The following is a 19,628-nucleotide window of genomic DNA, read 5'->3' on the forward strand; positions in this document are numbered from 1 at the left end:
ACAAGGGGAGACTACCGAAATTTCGGCAGCCATCTACCCTACAAAATCTAGCTGAAGAACAACCCCTATTACAGCCATTAAAAGCCCCAGAAGTCAGCCCTATCACAATCCAAATCCAGCCCCTATTACATCCCATTAAAAGCCAAAAATCTAGCCCGGTAACAGCCTAAAATCCAACCCATTAAAAGCCCAAATTCGAGCCCCTATTCCAGCTAATTAAAAGCCTTAAAAATTAGCGCTATCCCAGTCCAAATGCAGCCCTTACTACAGCCCATTAGAAGCCAAAAAATCTGGACTAGCATCCATCCCTTTAAAAGACTCGAAAACCAGCCCTATTCCAATCCAAATCCAGCCCCTATTCCAACCCATTAAAAGCTCAAAATCCAACCCATTAACAATCCAAATCAGCCCTTATTCTAACTCATTGAAACCTAAAATCTCATCCCATTAACAATCTTCTGTTTTAAACCAGAAACCGCCCCATATTATGTCAATTACTTTGTTGACATCGCTCCCCTGATATGATGTCTACCTGCACCAGTCACATCAATCAAGGGAGGCTTACTGATTAATAGTGAGACAATTGCATCACCAAGCAATTTGCAAGAGTAGCCAGCTTGGAAACTGTTTTTGACTAGCTATGTGGGGAATAACATGGAGAGCAACCTGATTCCATCGGAGATCCTGATGGTAACCCAAATCTACAACTAGGATTCCAGCCAGAAACTTAAGTGAATCAAAATGGTATTGGTCCTTGGGAGTCTGTTTATGACTTCATGCAATAGCTCTTTGCAGAGAGAGCCCATGACACCTCAATAGAGACATCCAAGAGAAACGATATTGCCAAGAAAGTACAAGTTGAAGCTCCAGACATCACAAGCCACCTTAATGCAAAGTCTTTTATCGATTGGATCACAACACTTGAAGATTATTTTACATGGTACGGCATGGGTGATATCCAGCAAGCGGCCTTTGTCAAGGTCAAGCTAAAGGGCCTAGCAAGAAGCTGGTGCCGAAACATTAGCAATAATCATCTCATCATGGGTTGCCCTGTTATCACCAGGTGGGCTGACATGAGAGACAAGTTGGAAAGCAAGTACCTAACTTCAGACTACATGGATATCCTTGCATTAAAAAAGGAAGCTTTATCGGTGGATGAATACACTCAGAAGTTCAATTAGCTTTTTGTCCATTGTAAGCCTACAAAGACAGACCGCATAACAACTAACTGCTGTCGGGTAGGGTTACACCAATAGATTCAGCGCAAGATGGTCATGTATGATTTCGATTCAGTCGACAATGTCCATTGGAAGGCTCGATGAGTTGAACAACAGTTGCGGCAATACACTCTCCGATGCTTTAATTCTCCAACAAGAAAACCTTTTGTGGGGAAAGGTCCAAATCCACATCTTAACTGGACTCCATAAGGCTACTGACCACCTCACTACCCTTTTCAGCATGCCCCAAGATGCATACTCCACTTAAGGTGACAACAAACTTTCCAACGCCCTCCACCACGGAATTCATACCAAAGGCAACCAGTGTTTGAAATATTGGTATCGCGTTACATATCACATTCTTGGGATACGGATACATATCGGTTAACGCATGAGATATATCAGTTGTATCGCGTAATGTACCGATATTGTTGGAAACATTGGGAAATTGGTCAAATTTTTCAATGAAACTTCAGTGATTGTTAAAAAATAAAATTTATAAAAAGAAAAAAAGACATCAATACACACTTATAAATCAAAATATTAAAAAACATAATAATAAGTGCACATAATAGGTTTTCTTTATATGGAGTCTTAATCTATGCGTTGTCTAACTGAATTGATGCAAGTATATTGCAAGTCTATTCATATAATTTATAAATGTAAGAAAACGTGTGGAAACACAAGCAATACATTCAAAAACGAAAGAAGAGTCACTAGATTAGGTTACATAAATGTTTGAATTTATGTTGGACACAAAGATTACAACTGATTTACGAGAAATTGAGAAATTTTGATTTTAAAAAAAAAAAAAAAATTCATCAAATGGGCCCATCTCCTCCAAATCTCGAAATCGAAGCTCGAAATTTATGATTTTTTTATACAAAATATGAAAAAAAAATCATGAATTTATAACAATTTGACATTGATTTAACATGATTTACAGAAAAAATGATTGAAAATCGAAAATGCTTATCGGATCAAACATGTGGGATATATTGCACCACTTGTGCATTTCGTATCGCACGGGTGGGATACAAGATATATCGTGGGATATATCGGCCGATATCGTCGATATTTAAAACATTAAAGGCAACTAGCGCACATGACACCAAAGGGCGAGGTCCTAGTCCTGATCCCCCACAGGCGAGAGCGGCTGGGTGTTGACTATTACCATTGCGAACAGATAGAACACTTTCTAATGAGCACTCATAAGCCAAGAACCTTCATTCCTACTGTTTCGATCAGAAATGTGTTTTGGATATTAGAATATCTATATTCAATAATGACAAAAGAAATTCAACAAAGAATACTCATCATCGTTTTATTTCATTAATCTGAAATCATATTACATTCCTCGCATTACCCTTTATTCTAAAACAAAGTACACTTAGTTAATGTAATTGAAATAATCCAATGATGATTTTGGCAGCATTTCAGCTTGTAGAGCATCTGTCACAATGACAGAAGAGGTGTGCGGGCTTGAAACCCTTGCTTCACGTCGGTATGCATAAGATGCGCATAGGATGGGGAATCCATGATGAAGTTGCATGAAATGCATAGCAAACTGGTCATGTATGACCTCTATTGCGCAGTCGCACAATAGGCTTTCCTTATAGCTTTCTTCGTCCTGCCTTCTTCCTTCTTCTGTCTTCCCGTGCTATGACCCACGAGATACCTAAATTCTGCAACTCTCGATTCCTGAAGCTCTCAAATGTTTCTTTGATGATCAAATGAGAAAGGAGATGGGGTCAGGGTATCCCAAATCGGTTACGTATCGGCCGTAACGGCTGATACGTAACGGTAACGGTGGGACCCGTTACGCGATACGGGGTTGAAACAGCCGTTATGGAATTCTGTGACCGTAACGGCCGTTACGGGCCATAACGGCCGTTACGGGCCATAACGGCCGTTACAGACCCGTAACGGCTGTTACGGGCCCTGGAAAAAAAAAAAAAAAAACCTTACCTTTTTTTTCTTTCTTTTCTTCTTCTCTTTCTTCTTCTTCTTCTTCTTCTTCTTCTTCTTCTTCTCGAGCGGCTGCTGCTTCCTGATCTTCTTCTTCTTCTTCCTCTCTCTCCCACTCTCTCTCTCTCTCTCTCAATCTCTTCTTTCCCTCTTTCTTTTCTTTCTTTCCCTCTTTTTTTCTTTTCGTTTCCCTCTCTCTCCTTTTTTTTTTTTTTTTATTTGCAGCGGCTGACTGCTGTGGGTACGTGTCACGCAAAAGACGAGCGCTGACACTCCTCGAGCTCCGAGTTGTACGAACGGTTCAAAAGGAGATCAACGTTATATGGGCTCGACAGTGATGTATTTATTACATCTACACCGTTCACCTATTTTCAGAGATCATTTTAGAGCACCAGCGAAAAAATGAATTATATCCAGAGATCATCTGGACCACACCAAAATAGCAGCAGGGATAATGATTTTCACGTTTAAATGATTTTTAGGACGCACAGTAACGTTTATTTTCCATCCAATCAGATCAGACCCGAGTGGGCCTCACCGTAATGTATATATTTTATCCATATCGTCCATCCATTTTGCCACGTCATTTTAAGTCAGGATTCAAAAAATTAGTAATATCCAAATCTCAGGTGGACCACACCATAGGAAATAGTGGTTATAGAATACTCACCATTAAAATTTTCCTAAAGTCCACTGTAATGTTTATTTTCAATCTAACCTGTTAATTGAGTCACATTGACGTGGATGAAGGGAAAACACACATGTTAGCTTGATCTAAAACTTTTTTAGCCCCCAATAAATTTTTAACGGTGAACATTTAATTATTATTGTTTCTTACGGTGCAATCCACCCGAGCTTTGGATGTGCCTCATTTTTGGGCTCATGCCCTAAAATTATTTAGCAAAATGGATGGATGGTGTAGATATAACACATTCATCACGGGTGAGGCCCAAAAAACTTTGACACGTGTGTTGCACTTTACATCTGAGTCCCTCCTAATTCAAGCCTTAAAAAATTGTACACGAGACATATATTAACTTGAAATTTGACAATTAAATTATGGACTGCAATTGCTAACTCACAATGCCAAAATTAAATTATTTAAATAGTTTTAATTGTTAATTTGTGAACTTTTATTTTTAAAAATAGGGCCTTTTGATTTTTTATTTTTTTTTTATGATTCACTATCCAATAAACATCCACCAATTTATAAGTGGGATAATGACAATAAATGGCATGAATTTGAGGCTGATTGGGAGAATAAATTGGTCCTCCAAGTCAGCCCCAAATTGGCAACGCCATCTACCTGAATTTAATTTCATTTTTTTAAAGAACTATTGGGAGAAATGATATCAAGATGTTAAGTATATAAATTACATATTTAAAAAATTAAATATATGAATTTTTTAGTCAAATTCAAGTTACCTGGTTAAAAAATTAATCAGACAGGGCGATACAACTTCTTACCAAAGAGTGGACCGTTACACTACCATAAACATGTTCCAATTTATAAATAAATGCATATTTGGAATGCTTAGAATATTCTGGATTTAATCCATATTTTTTCATATTTTTTTAGCAAAAAAAAAAATTGCGCCGTTACGGGCCGTTACGCCCCCGTATCCGTATCGGTTTCGGAGGGCACCGTTACGCCAACCGATACCGATACGGGACACCTTGGATGGGATATTTATAGGCATTCACACGTGTGAAACCTTAGATCCGCACAACCACACCTGGTTGCACAGGCACACAATGCGTCCATATTGCGCGATCGAGAAGGAATGCTGAATACCAAACTTTCAGCATATTTTTTCTATGTTTTTGTTTTTTAATGGAGTATGATTATCAGTAACAATTTTCTTCGGAATTCCATGCCGATATATGATTGCATGGCGAATAAAATCTGCGACATCTTTTTCTTTGACATTGCGCAGAGCAATAGCTTCTATCCATTTGGAAAAATAATCCATTGCTACCAATATACACTGGCATCATCGCAAAGATGGCGGATTGATGGGGCCAATGACATCCAATCCCCAGGCCGCAAAAGGCCATGAAGCCACTGATTGATGCATGTCTTCGGGTGGTATATGTATGATGTCACTATGTATCTAGCACTCATGGTATCATTTGACGAAAGCTATTACATCTTTAAACATAGAGGGCCAATAATATCCCATGTGATGCCTGAATGGGCTTCTTGTAACACATATTGGCCTCTTTTGCATCCAGAGATCGTAGCAGCATCTCATTATAAGATTTTTTGTATAATACTTCATCATGTACGACAAATCTTTTCGACCTTTGCTTGACTTATAGTTTTAGTAACTGTTCTTCTTGTAGGATCCCATACTTTAGGTAATGTACAAATGGTAGCTGCCAGTCATCAATCGTGACTTCTAAGCAAGATACCGGTTGTGCTTTTACAGTCTTGCTTATAAACTCAGATGGTGGCAAGAATCCCGTTCTTCTATTGTCATCTGAAGAGGGCTCCTGACAAGGCAAGAGAGTGCTGCAGCAAGACTGGCCAATGCATCAGCCTTTGCATTTTCGTGCCAGGGCACGTGGTTAATTTCAACGTCATGAAAATCTTCCAACAATTTTCATGCCCGCTGGCAATAGGGCAACAATTCCTCCGACTTCCATATTTCAAATTCTTTAGTGAATTGATTTTTCACCAGCTTAAAATCCCCAGAGATCCATATAGCTTAAATTTTCATTTCTTGAGTTATTTCCAATCCTAAGACGAGCGTTATATTCAACTTCATTATTTATGCATGTTGTACTCAACGTAAAAGAGTATGGCAACAAATCACTGTGAGGATTAATGAAAATCACCCCAGCACCCGCGCCTGATGTCTGAGCAGCACCATCAAAATACATCTATCAGGACCTTGGTGGCTCAACTAGCAACACTTGTTCATCTGGGAACTCATTGGAAATCTCATCACCGCTAAGAACCGGATGGGCTACTAAAAAGTCTGCAACTACTTGTCCTTTTAACACCTTGGACGACACGACACATAAGTTATTGTAAACTTAGAGAGAAGCAATATCCATTTGGCCAACCTTCTAGACAACATTGGCCATGTCATCAGATATTTTTTTGGATTTGCTCATGAGATAAGCATTATTTTGTGAGACAAGCAATAATGTCGCAGTTTCTGTATTGCGAAAATGAGGGCTAGGCATACTTTCTCGATGGGAGAATAGTTATGTTCCGCCCCTATTAATGTTTTTCTCCAGGTAATAGAGGACACTCTCTTTCCATTGTTCATTGCGTTGAGCCAACAAAGCTCCTAGAGAACCTTCGCATGTGGCAATGTATAAAACCAAGGGCTTACCTTTCACGTTTTGTTAACACTGGGCATTGCTTTAGTAGGTCTTCAATAGAATCAAATGCATTCTGGCATCCAACACAAACTCTACCCTTTTTTTTTCATGAGGCGGGCGAATGGTTGGCATCTTCCTGCCAAGTTCGATATAAAGCGTCGGATATAAGCTAGTTTTCCTTGTAAACTTTTTAATTCCCGTAATGTTCTCGACAGAGGCATTTCTTGGATCGCCCTGATCTTTCCTGAGTCAACTTATATCCCCCGATGCTTGACAACAAACCCAAGGAACTTGCCAGACGATACTCCGAATACACACTTTGTCAGATTCATTTTTAATTATTTTTTCCTGAGTCGACGAAAGACTGATAACGAGTGTTCTCGATGCTCTTCATGGTTGTAGGATCGTACTACCAAATCATCGATGTAGCAATCAACATGTTTATGTGTCATATCATGAAAGATATTTTGCATTGCGTTTTGGTATGTTGCCCTAGCGTTCTTGAGCCCGAATGGCATGACTTTATAACAATATATCCCTAGACAGGTTTTGAGTGTTGTAGCTTCTTCGTCCTCTGGCACCATACATATTTGATTGTATCCAGCATATCCATCCATGAAGTACATAATTGTTTTTTGTCGTACTATAGATCAAACAATTTTGTTATAGCCAATGGAAGTCATCTTTTGGACATGCTTCATTCAGATCCCTGGAATCAACGCATACTCTGATTTGTCCACTCTTTTTCTTGACAAGTACTATATTAGAGATCCATTTAGGATATTTCACCTCTCTAATAAAGCTGACCTTAATCAACTTATTTAAATCGGGATGAAAGCGCCGCTACATTTGCTTAATTGGCTTTTTCTCCTTTGAAATGTTGAGCCAGTGCATCACCACTGTCGGCTCTAGACTAGGCATTTTCGCATATGTATTGGCAAATACATCTTTATTTTCTTTTAACAATTCGATATATTGGTTCATTTCTTCCTCTGGCAGGTCGGCGCTTACTTACGTACATGTTCCGAGGTTCATCGTCTGTCCCTAGATTTATTTCTCATAATTCATCAACAGTTGGTTGCCCCCCGTCTTCTATCTACATCAGCGATGTTTCAGGCTGCTTCATCTCTTCTTTAACGCTTTCATTTGTCTCCAATTTATTTCTTTGCTAACTATCTAGAATATGTGAATCATATTTACTTGTGTGTATATAGGAGATGCCCACAGCCCGCAAAACTTTTCCCATTTCTTTTCATGGATACCAACTGGGATTTGTATACCCCTGCCATTATTCAACCTTGCTGGTTCATCACTGTTGAATCCCATAGCTTGCATAATCTTTCGGCTCATTGGGTTGTATCTTTTCAAATCCAATGATGATTTCGGTAGCATTTCGGCTTGTAGAGCATTCATCGCAATGATAGAAGAGATGTGCTGGCTTGAAACCCTTGCTTCACGTTGGTATGCATAAGATGTGCATAGGATGGTGAATCCATAACAAAGTTGCATGAAATGTATAGCATATTGGTCATGTATGACCTCTATTATGCGATCACACAAACAGACTCTGTCATGCAACAAGCTTTCCTTGTAGCTTTCTTCATCTGCCTCCTTCCTTCTTCCATCTTTCAATGCTACGACCCGCGAGATACCTAAATTCTGCAACTCTTGATTCCTGAAGCTCTCGAATGTTTCTCTGATGATCAAATGAGAAGGGAGATGGGGCATTTATAGGCATTCACACATGTGAAACCTTAGATTCGCGCAACAAGGTGTGGTTGCGCGGGCACACAATGCGTCCATATTGTGCGGTCGAGCAACACGTTTCTATTATGCGACGCGATCACGCCATCGACCTCTACTTCGCCATTCTCCTTCTTTCACGACTTCAGACCCAAGCCTCCTTCAATTGCGCAGTCACGCAATGCATCACTATTGCCAACCGTGCAATATGTTCCTGTTTTGCGAGTGCGCAATGAATTTTGTGCTCCAACAACTACGGTAATGAGGACCCCTAATACTCGGACGGCCATGAGTATTATGACAAGCACTATTGAGATGGAACAATCCTAAATAGAGCTTGCACCATAGCTAGAGGAATCCCCTATTGAAACCATGATTGAAGCTAGAGTTGAAGCCCCACTCTTATCACACGCCGCCACCTTGCAACCTACATGACCTCCTTCATCTACACCCCCATCATTGGGATTAACTGCCCATCTTAACTCTTATGTTCTCACCATGCAGAAGTTCGAAGAAGATCACAAAACAAGTGCTAGAGCCCGTTACTCATCATTATGAGCCTTTTCCTAATGAAAATAAATCCATGCTTCATGACTTCTAAGATTTTGTCCTTGATGATCTGCCTAAGGACTTGCCTCCATTACGAGATATCCAGCGTGTCATAGATTTAGTTCCTAGAGCATCCTTACCTAACTTATCAACATGCCAAATGAGTCTGACTAAGCATACCTAGTTGAATTGTCAAGTTGATGAGTTGCTAAAAAAATGCTACACCTAAGAGAGCCTAAACCCATACGTTGTGCCAGTCCTCCTTACCCTCAAGAAGGATGGAAGTTGGCATATGTGTGTGGACAGTCGAGCTATTAATAAAATCACGGTGAAGTAACGCTTCTCCATTCTCCAGCTTGATGATATGTTGGACTCCGGGTGCTCACATTTCGGGGTCTCTTTCTCTTGGCTCAGTGGTAGATATTGTGTGTCTCATCTCTGAGGTCAAGGGTTTGAGAACCCATGCATACGTGGGGTGGTAGTGTTTGTGTGTTTCTCACCTTTCAAAAAAAAAAAAAACACTTACATTTCAACAGTCATGATGGCAACTTGTTATAAGGGATGCAACTTTGCCTGCCAACCACGTCCATTCGTATGTTGTGAGGGAATTTCACGCTGATGGATGTAGTTCTCACTTGCGCCATAATAAGACCCATAGCCCTCATTCAAGATAAGTACTTTTGGCCTCGTCTAATGTCACAAAGATTTTCCAGTTATACAAGGTTTAACAACTCACTAAAGGTTAAAAGAAAAATGGTGGATTGTATCAACCACTACCGATCCCTTGTGTTCCGTGGGAAGGTCTCAACTTGGACTTTATTCTAAGTTTGCCAAAGACCTCCCAGAAAGTTGATTCAGTATTTGTGATGTTTGATCGATTTTCAAAGATGGATCATTTCATACCACGAATACAATAGATGCTCTCAAGGTTGGTCAATTATTTTTTTGAGAGGTTGTTCGTCTTCATGAGCTTTTGAAGACAATTGTGTCAAATCGTGATACGAGCTTCATGAGCTATTTTTGAAAAACTCTTTGGGTAACAGTAAAAACCAAACTTCAATTCTCTAGTGCATACTATTTGCGGCAGGTGCATGATGAAGTTCGACGCAATATCGTTACATATAATGAAAGTTATAAGCAACATGCAGATCAAGCCGTCGTTTTGTCAAATTTGCGGAAGGTGACATAGTTATGGCCTGTATTCGTCCTAAATGGTTAATCTCCAAATCCTCGAAGAAGTTCCATCCTCACAATGTGAGACCATTCAAAATCATAAAGAAGATTAGAGATAATGCTTATGTTTTAAATCTCCCACTAGATTTACCTAAAAAATTTCAATGTGAAAGATCTTTCCACCTATCATGGGCACTATTCTGATGATGGTATCAAGTAACAAGCTATCACACTTCCAACCATTTTGCCACCTACAGACACTATCGTTGATATTCTCGAGGACCAGATCGTCTCCATGCACCAAGGTGGGTACTAGAAGTTTTTTGTCCATTGGCAAGGACAATTGCTCTTCGATGCTACATGGATCACAGTTATAGACTTCCAATGCTTGAATCTTGACCTCTATGAGCAATATTAGGCCATTAACTCACCGAAGTCGAGTTCTTTTATGTTGGGGAGAATTAATGCAGGCTAAACTGGGCCCAAGATCCATGGGCCAAGTCCAAACCCCACAGTTGGCCCATTAATAAGGATGCCCAAGCCTCCTAATTAGGAGGCTAGTTATGCAAAATCAATCAGCTAGCCATCCAATAAAATCTCTCTTATCCATTAAGCATCTTTCTCATTTATTATTTCATTTTTTGCAAAAAAAGAAGAAGAAGTCATCAATTATCAATGACATTAAGAACCTCCTTCTTTGTGTCTCAAAGCCTATATAAAGGCCTAACATGAGTAGTATCAAGGCACCTTGGAAATGAATGAAAATTCTGGTTATTGCTTCTTACTTTGTTTGTAATTCTTGTGCTCATCTTAGAGGTGCCTACGTTTAGGTCGATCCCTTTCGACAGCCAATTTGACACGATAACCATTCACAAGGCATATATTTGTGCTTGATATTTGTTTTGAGCATTCTTTCACTAGTTTTATAGCTATTTCCAATATCTATTACATTTTTTTACAGGACTTCGTCATTTCAAGCATCGAAATAAATACTTAAGATTAATGACAAAAAAAATAAATTTGAGTGCTTTGTCGGTTTTAAAAGTATTTTTGCTATGTTAAATAATTAGTGGCCAAGATTAAAAATAAGAAAGTTTCATAAAATGTGAGTAGAAGAAAAAAATTAATGATTTTATGAATAAAGGTTTTCTTCCTATGCTTGGAGGTTTTACATTGTTTTAAGATGCATTTTCGAGGCTTCTAAAACTCCTCATGTGAGACTTTACCGAGGTTTCCCTCTAAGAAGGATGGTTATTAGTGTTTTTATCCCTCTTAGAGTAACTTGTGTAATGATAATTTCATGCCAAGCTATAAGTTACGAAAATTCTTTGTTTGAACAAAAGCCGAGAAAACACCATTGGATCGAAAAATGCATACGCTTGTGTTAGATATTGGACATCTCAACTCATGATTCATCTACCAAAGACCACACAAAATGTGCACATGAAATCAACAATGATACTCCATTTGATGAGATGACCCCATTGAAAAGAACTCGTCTAGGAAGCTTAAAGCGCAAGCCAATTGTCAACTTGTCATGGGCTAAGGTGCAAAGCTAGGGAGCCAACATGCTGACAACCTAATGGGGACATTACGCGCACTCACGCTGCCTCCCCCCCCCCCCTCCAACGCACGTACGCCAGAAGGAGGGCCCCACCGTCGATCTGGGTCGATGACGACATCCAAGGAGGGCCTCCTATCTAGAAGACGAAATTTTGATTCAAAAGAGTGAGCTCATTAGTCAAGAAAAGCCCATCATGGGATCTCATGATCATGACCCACTAGTCATTGATTTCATATTTTAGGTTTTGCTTATTAATGTTATTTAGAACATCATGGACGCTTCAGATTTCTTTAATTAGTTTTTATTTTGGTTTACTTCATCGCTAAGTAATAGGTTACGCACATAGCGCGAGTTTTGGGGTATATAGTTTTCTTATAAATAGGCACCCCTTGTAGCTTTTTTCATTCATGGAAGATTAATAAAATTTTTATGTCTTCCTACTCTCTGAGTTGTGAAGCCTAATTGAGTGCGAAGCCCTCCCTTCATTAAAGGGTTAACTACCGTGGTACGAAGCCACATCTATCCCGATTCGCCCCCATCCATCGCCATCTCTACCACTCATCTTCTACCATCCCTTCTTCTCATCTCACCCCATCATTTACACTTCGAATCAATCATTTATTGCAGCAATTCTCCTCCCCACAGCAGAATTTCAGAATCTAGCCCTACAGGAGGGCTGAAACTTCGGCGAAGCACCACGCACAAACCGTACATCGGATCGAGTTGAGATTTGGGGGTTTTGGAGTCCATCCCTGGCTGACCAGGGCCAAGGTGGCCTTTTTCTGAATAGTGGGCCCCACACACGTGCGGCTGAGATCACACGCATGTGCGTCTAGGCCATTGTTGTTGTCCACGCGTGTGGTACTTCTCTGGTTCGTCTCTCTCCTCTCTTTCACTCCGCTTTCACCCAAAATACCTAAACCTAACCCTAAATTACTCAAATCTCCAATTTTATGCCCCTTTTCTTACCCTAGGGTTCCTTGATTTGAAATTGGTGAATCCCTTGGATTAGGGACTGATTACTATGCATGTGTGGATGATTATTTCTTATCTTTAAGTATCGTTTGGTTCATAATTTTTATTGATCCAGCCCTATCATGTGTAGGCCTAGACCCGCATAAATTCTCCTTAATTGAATGTTTGGACTTTCATGTGGGATGTGGAATTTGTGTAATTGTTTCTGAACTAACGTGATCTTAAGCTTGAAATCTCGCATATCATCTTTAATATTCATGTCCTGGATCAAATTTGGTATCAGAGCCTACGGTTCTTGTAGGGGAATTTATTACATGTTTAGGGTTTGGTTGTTTATGTCCATTACGCATCAATTCTCATCATATATGGTTGTTTAGAAGTCCATAAACCCTGACATAAGCTGCTGAAATTTTTTGTTATCCCCTTATTTTAATTATTTTAGAAATTAACTTAGATTTCTATTTCTAGGTTTAGAAACTTTCCTTTTCTGTTTTTTAGAAACTAATTTTTTTGAAACTTTCTTAATCTGTTTTTAGAAACTAATTTCCTTTCTTTTTTCTTTTTTAGAAACTTTCCTTTTTCGTTTTTAGAAACTTGGTTGCTTTTCTTTAGAAACTTTCCTAATTTGTTTTAAAAAACTTTCCTAATTTGTTTTTTTTTTAGAAACTTTCCTAACTTGTTTAAAAAAAGTTTCCTCTTTCGTTTTTAGAAACTAGGTTGTTTCTTAAAAATTAAAATAAAATAAAATAAAAAATCTTATATTTTGACGACTATATTGTTGAATTTTGGTTAGCACCCTACACTAAATATGAAACAATTGCAAGAGTCACTAAACAAGCTGTCCCATAAGTTGGAGTTTTTGATTAAGCGCTTGGAAATGGACCAATGCTTTAAACAGCTTGATGTATGCATTACCCGACTAAAGACCATCGCCAGGACAAACCCCACCATTGAGGTAGATGTCCAATCTCAGGCAGGTGGCCTGGAGGATAAACCAATGAATGGAGTAGGTAAAGGAATCAATTATGGGTGTGCACCCGTGCACCCACCCCATGAGAGACATCAATACCACTATTTTGAGAGGTACGACATGTGCAGCCTTGTGGCTGGAGAGAGTGCACCAGAGGTTAGTGTAGAGTTACCCACTGAGGCCATTCCGATAATAGATGAGTTACGTGATATCTTTCCTGATGATCTACCGGATGAGTCTCCCCCTAGGAGGGATATAGAGCACACCAGAATATGGGACACCGTAATACTTATAGCCGAGTTTGCGTTTAATAGTTCGGTCGATAGGTCCACAGGTCTCAGTCTTTATGAAGTCGTTACTGTTTATAAACCTGGGAAACCTATTGATCTTGTCCCTATGTCACTGTCCCATAGGGTGTCAGAGCTTGCAGAGTCCTTTGCGCATCACATTTATTCATGGCATCAAGAAATCAGGCAGAAGATCACTACTAGTAATGAACATTACAAATTTTCTGCAAACCAACATAAACGTTTCAAAGAATTCAATATTGGGGACTTTGTGATAGTCCGCATCTGACCCGAGCGGTACCCTCCAAGGGTCATTCGTAAGTTACACGTGCGTAGCGCTGGACCCTTCAAAATTATAAAACGAAATGGTCTTAATGCGTATGAGGTAGATCTTCCACCTTATATGGAAATTAGTTTCACATTCAACGTGGAGGATCTAATTACTTTTTAGGGGACCACTGATACTTTATCCGGCCCTTCGCCTACCCGTCCTCATTCCCCATATTTCTCTTGAACCATGGCCCCTTCTCGACACATTTTCCCAGCCTCTACCTCTCATACTCACACTTCCTAACCTTTCTTCCCAGCCTCTACCTCTTATACCTACCCTTCCTGACCCATTTTTCCAGCCTCTACGTCTCATACCTACCCGTCCCGACTCATTTTCCCAGCCTCTACCTCCCATACCTACCTGTCCCGACCCATTTTCCTAGCCTCTACGTCCCATACCTACCATTCCCAACCCATTTTTCCAACCTCTACCTCCCACACCTACCCGTCTCGACCCATCTTCCCAGCCTCTACCTCCCATACCTATCCTTCCCGACCTATTTTCCCAGCCTCTACCTCTCATACCTAACCTTCACACACCCAAAAAGGAAATAGAGGATATCCTGAACCATCAGATAGTTTCAACGTCGGACGGCATATTTCAGAAGTACCTCGTTAAATGGAAGTCACGCCCAGCTTCAGACAGCACGTGGCTCACTAAGGAGGAGCTTCAGAGATGTGATCCTAACATCCTAGAGCGGTTCAAGAGTTTTATTTTGCCAGTGGCGAAATGTTCGTAGTCGGGGAGAATTGATGGGGACATCACGCGCACACGCGCACTCACGCCGCCCCCTACGCACGTACGCCAGAAGGAGGGCCCCACCGTCGATCTGGATCGATGACGACGCTCAGGGAGGGCCTCCTAGCTAGAAGACGAAATTTTGATTCAAAAGAGTGGGCCTGTTAGTCAAGAAAAGCCCATTATGGGATCTCATGATCGTGGCCCACTAGTCAGATTGATTTCATATTTTAGGTTTTGCTTATTAATGTTATTTAGAACATCATGGACGCTTCAGATTTCTTTGATTAGTTTTTATTTTGGTTTACTTCATCGCCAAGTAATAGGTTGCGCATATGGCGCGAGTTTTGGGGTATATGGTTTTCTTATAAATAGGCACCCCTTGTAGCTTTTTTTCATTCATGGAAGATTAATATAAATTCTGTGTTTTCCTACTCTCTAAGTTGTGAAACCTAATTGGGTGCGAAGCCCTCCTTTCATCGAAGGGTTAACTACCGTGGTGCGAAGCCACATATATCCCAATTCGCCCCCATCCATCGCCATCTCTACTACCCATCTTCTATCATCCCTTCTTCTCATTTCACCCCATCATCTACACTTCGAATCAATCATCTATTGCAGCAATTCTCCTCCCCACAGCAGAATTTCAGAATCTGGCCCTACGGGAGGGCTGAAACTTCGGCGGAGCACCACGCCCAAACTATACATCAGATCGAGTTGAAATTTGGGGGTTTTGGAGTCCATCCCTGGCTGACCAGGGCCAAGGTGGCCTTTTTCTGAATAGTGGGCCCCACACACGTGCGGCCGAGATCACACGCATGTGTCTGGGCCATTGTTGTTGTCTACGCGTGTAGTACTTCTCTGGTTCATCTCTCTCCTCTCTTTCACTCCGCTTTCACCCAAAATCCCTAAACCTAACCCTAAATTACTTAAATCTCCAATTTTATACCCCTTTTCTTACCTTAGGGTTCCTTGATTTAAAATTGGTGAATCCCTTGGATTAGGGACTGATTACTACACATGTGTGGTTGATTATTTCTTATCTTTAAGTATCGTTTGGTTCATAATTTTTATTGATTCAGCCCTATCATGTGTAGGCCTAGACCCGCATAGATTCCCCTTAATTGAATGTTTGGACTTTTATGTGGGATATGGATTTGTGTAATTGTTTCTGAACTAACGTGATCTTAAGCCTGAAATCTCGCATATCATATTTAATTTTCATGTCCTGCATCACAACCCTTGGTGGAAGTCTGCATGGATTTTAAGGGATTAGAGATGGTTTGAACTGTAACTTAAAGATGCAATGAGTGAGAGAGTTCTAAAAATGCTTTTGTTAACCTTAAAGGCTCTTCAAACGGTGCATGTTCCAAGCACGTGGAGGACATGCCAACCTCGAGATGAGTGGCTCTAGTCTTCATTTGAGGACTGATTCTAAGTAACAGCCCTAAAAAAAGGCAACAGAAGTCAACCAAAATGGATTGATATGGACTACAACACCTACACAGTTCAAAATTCAAAATAGGCACTATATGAATCACATCCTATTCACTAATTCAACTTTAAGCATAAAAGCGGTATCCTTGTTGCATTTAGGGATCATGGGGATCTTGATTCCAACAACTAAAGTGGCATTTTAAGTGTAAAAGCGGTATCCTTGTCGTATATGGGTATCATATGGATCTCAATTCCGACACCGAAAGTGGTATTTTAAGCATAAAAGTGGTATTCTTGTCATATATGGGTACCAGATGGATATCAATTCCAATACCTAAAGTGGTTGATTCTCTTGGTCGGCTATAGATGGTAAGATTCTCGTGTCCAGGATGTCAACGCCCATGTCTGTTACTGTCGTGTCAATTTCTATAAAAAGTGAAATGCTGTAGCCAACGACGATAAAGGCAACCTATAGTCAACACTGGGAAGAATTTATGAACCTTCGATTAAGCCAATAAATGAGGAGATTGCACTGCTAATTGAAGAAACGACACAAAATTAGATTCCTCGTTACAGAAGGGAAGGCCTGGCAACAACTTAATCTCATCCTCTTCATTACTTCAATTTTTAAATGCAGTATCCTTGTCATATCTGGTCATATGGATCTAAAATCCAACATCCAAAGTAGCATTTTAAGTGTAAAAGCAGTATCCTTGTCATATCTGTGTGTCATATCGCTCTCAGTTCTAACACCTAAAGTGGCAGATTCTCTCCAACGGCTATAAATGGTAAAGATTCTCGGGTCTAGGATGTGAACACCCATGTCCATTTCTGCCATGTCAATTTCTATAAAAAGCGAAATGCAGTAGCCAATGACAGTAAAAACACCCTATAGTCAGTCTTAGGAAGCATAAAATGGTATCCATGTCATATCTAGATAACACATGGATCTCAATTCCAACACTCAAAGTGGAGATTCTCTTGGTTGGCTATAGATGGTAAGATTCTCAAGTCCAGGATGCCACGCCCATGTCTGTTTTTATCGTACCAATTTATATAAAAAGCGGTCAAAGCCAGGGCAGCAAAAAACCCTACAGTCAGTCCTAGCAAGCACTTATGAACATTCAATTAAGCCTCTCAACCCAGATTCTGCACTCCTAATTGATGCAATGACATGCAATGAGCTTCCTCATTGCAGAAGGGAAGGCAGCATAGCCAAAATCTGAATTGCATCCTGTTCATTACTTCAATTTTTAAGCATAAAAGCGCACTTCTCAAAAAAAGAAAAAAGAAAAAAGCATTAAAGCAGTGTCCTTGTCTTATCTGGGTATCGTATGGATCTCAATTCCAACACCCAAAGTGGTATTTTAAGTGTAAAAGCAGTATCTTTGTCATATCTGGGCATCATATGGATCTCAATTCCAACACCCAAGTGGTATTTTAAGCTTAAAAGCGGCATCCGATATAGGTATCATATGGACCTCAATTCCAAATCCTGAAGTAGTGGATTCTCTTGGTCAGCTATAGATGGTAAGATTCTTGTGTCCAGGATGTCAACGCCCATGTCCATTTCCATCATGCTAAAAATACCCTATAGTTAGGGAGCATTTATGAATCTTCAATTAAACTACTAAACCAAGATACTGCCCTGCTCATTGATGCCATGAAGCAAAATTAGCTTCCTCATTGCAGAGAGGACTGACCCAATGAGATCCCAACAACGATAATTCCATTAATAAACTAATTTGAAAGCTATGGCATGCCAAATCAATTAGAATTTATCAATACTTCAACATGGACGAAAATCGCAAAAACCCAGATATTCTAGTTCATAGATAAAATCAATCTGGCCAAAATTCAAACTAATTATAGTCATTATCATTAAGACATGCATGTCGAACTCTACATGAATCATTCAATAATAAATCAAGAAGAAAACATAATCAAATGATTATTTCCTTCTAGTGTAGCTGAAAAAAAACTCAACGATGACAACAACAACAACAACAAAGAAGTAAAACCCAATGATCAAAACCGCCAAAAACAGATGAAAAATAAGATATAGGCAATGATGCTATATTATTATTATTATTTTTTTTTTTAAAGAACTGAAACGGAAAAAAATCCAATGAAACCAACAATTCTGAAAAATACCATTTGGGTTTTCATTCTACATTTATCAAACACCTCCCACGTGAAGAATCATCATCACCAAACCAGAGCATGTATTTTTAAAAGAAAGAAAAAAAATTAAATTTAAATTATAAAAAAGAAAAAAAAAAAAAAAAGACCTGGTCTTTTGGATGGTCCCCGGCTGCAGCGATTGAAGCAGCGACCGTCGCACCAGCCGACCTCGCATCAGTCGAAACAGTCTTCAAGCAAGAAGAGATTATCTTGAGAGAATTGGGCAGCAACCCATTGCTAATATTACTGCTCTTCCCACTTCCCTTCCCCTTTCTCATGATCCCTGCTCTCCGAATGCTGCCGTTCCGAAACAAACAGCTCCGGCTTCGGCTTCTGCTGATTTCTTCCCCACCTTTTACCAAAATACCCTCCCTCCATCTCCTCCTCCTCCTCCTCCTCCTCCTCCTCCTCGACCACCACCACCCATCTCAGAGACCACACTCCAGCGGCCGGAAATACCATCCGAATCCCGATCAGAGGCTCGACGGAATCTCACACACGCCAGGAAAGAAACTTTCTTTTCTTCTTTTTGCTCTTTTTTTATGAGGCTTTTGGTTTTCAGTTTCTTGAGTTTGACTTCATTCGTCCGTCGGTTGGCTTCGCTTATTTATAGAGATTCTCTCTCTATCTCACACACACACTCTCTCACTCTCTCTCTCTCTCTCTCTCTCTCTCTCCGCCATTTTGCTGTGGCCGGTGGTGGGATGTTTGGCTGTATCTTTTCTCACAAGCGAAACGGATTTCAAAAGCTAAGCCACGCTGCATAGAGATTGCTGAGAAAGACGAAAGTGCGTCGGTAGTTGACGGCAGCCCATGTTTGTTGGGATCTGGGCCGTTCAACGTCCGGCTACGATGACGGGTGGTGAGATGGGCGGACAGGACAAGGACGAAAAATATGGGGATTCAAAGTATCCGCTTGGTCCACTTTATGAGTGAACCAGATTGGTTTTTGGTGAAGTGCATGTTTCCGGCGGGCAGATGTTGGTGATTATTAACTGCTCATTGCATTGCAATTGCTTCTGTCCGCTTGCACGTGAGAAAGAAGAACAGGTGTGCGATAGCAGCTCGTGCATGCCATTCCTCGAAGTTCATGATGATATTCTCATCTGGTGGTATGCAGGTACAAAATAAAATGGACGGTTAAAAGAAATTGACC

The 19,628-nt window shown here is 40.2% G+C and overlaps 1 protein-coding gene across 3 annotated transcripts in view; it reads right to left on the reverse strand.

The window, feature by feature from the left end:
* LOC131225715 (autophagy-related protein 18g-like) overlaps positions 1-19,352 on the reverse strand; it is a 54,350-nt gene extending 34,998 nt beyond the window's left edge. The window contains exons 1-2 of one of the 3 annotated variants that reach the window (XM_058221294.1): positions 18,580-18,706; positions 16,193-16,298 (exon numbers count right to left, since the gene is read on the reverse strand). Coding sequence is in view for 2 of the 3 variants with exons in the window: in XM_058221291.1 (XP_058077274.1) it covers positions 18,580-18,750 (171 nt within the window). In the remaining variant the exon portion in view is untranslated. Of the gene's footprint in view, positions 1-16,192; positions 16,299-18,579 lie in introns of all 3 variants that reach the window. The other 2 variants (XM_058221291.1, XM_058221293.1) reach the window with 2 other exon arrangements.
* Positions 19,353-19,628: the final 276 nt, after the last annotated feature.

The sequence above is a fragment of the Magnolia sinica genome, chromosome 14 (genome assembly GCF_029962835.1).
Source record: "Magnolia sinica isolate HGM2019 chromosome 14, MsV1, whole genome shotgun sequence".
Lineage (NCBI taxonomy): Eukaryota > Viridiplantae > Streptophyta > Magnoliopsida > Magnoliales > Magnoliaceae > Magnolia > Magnolia sinica.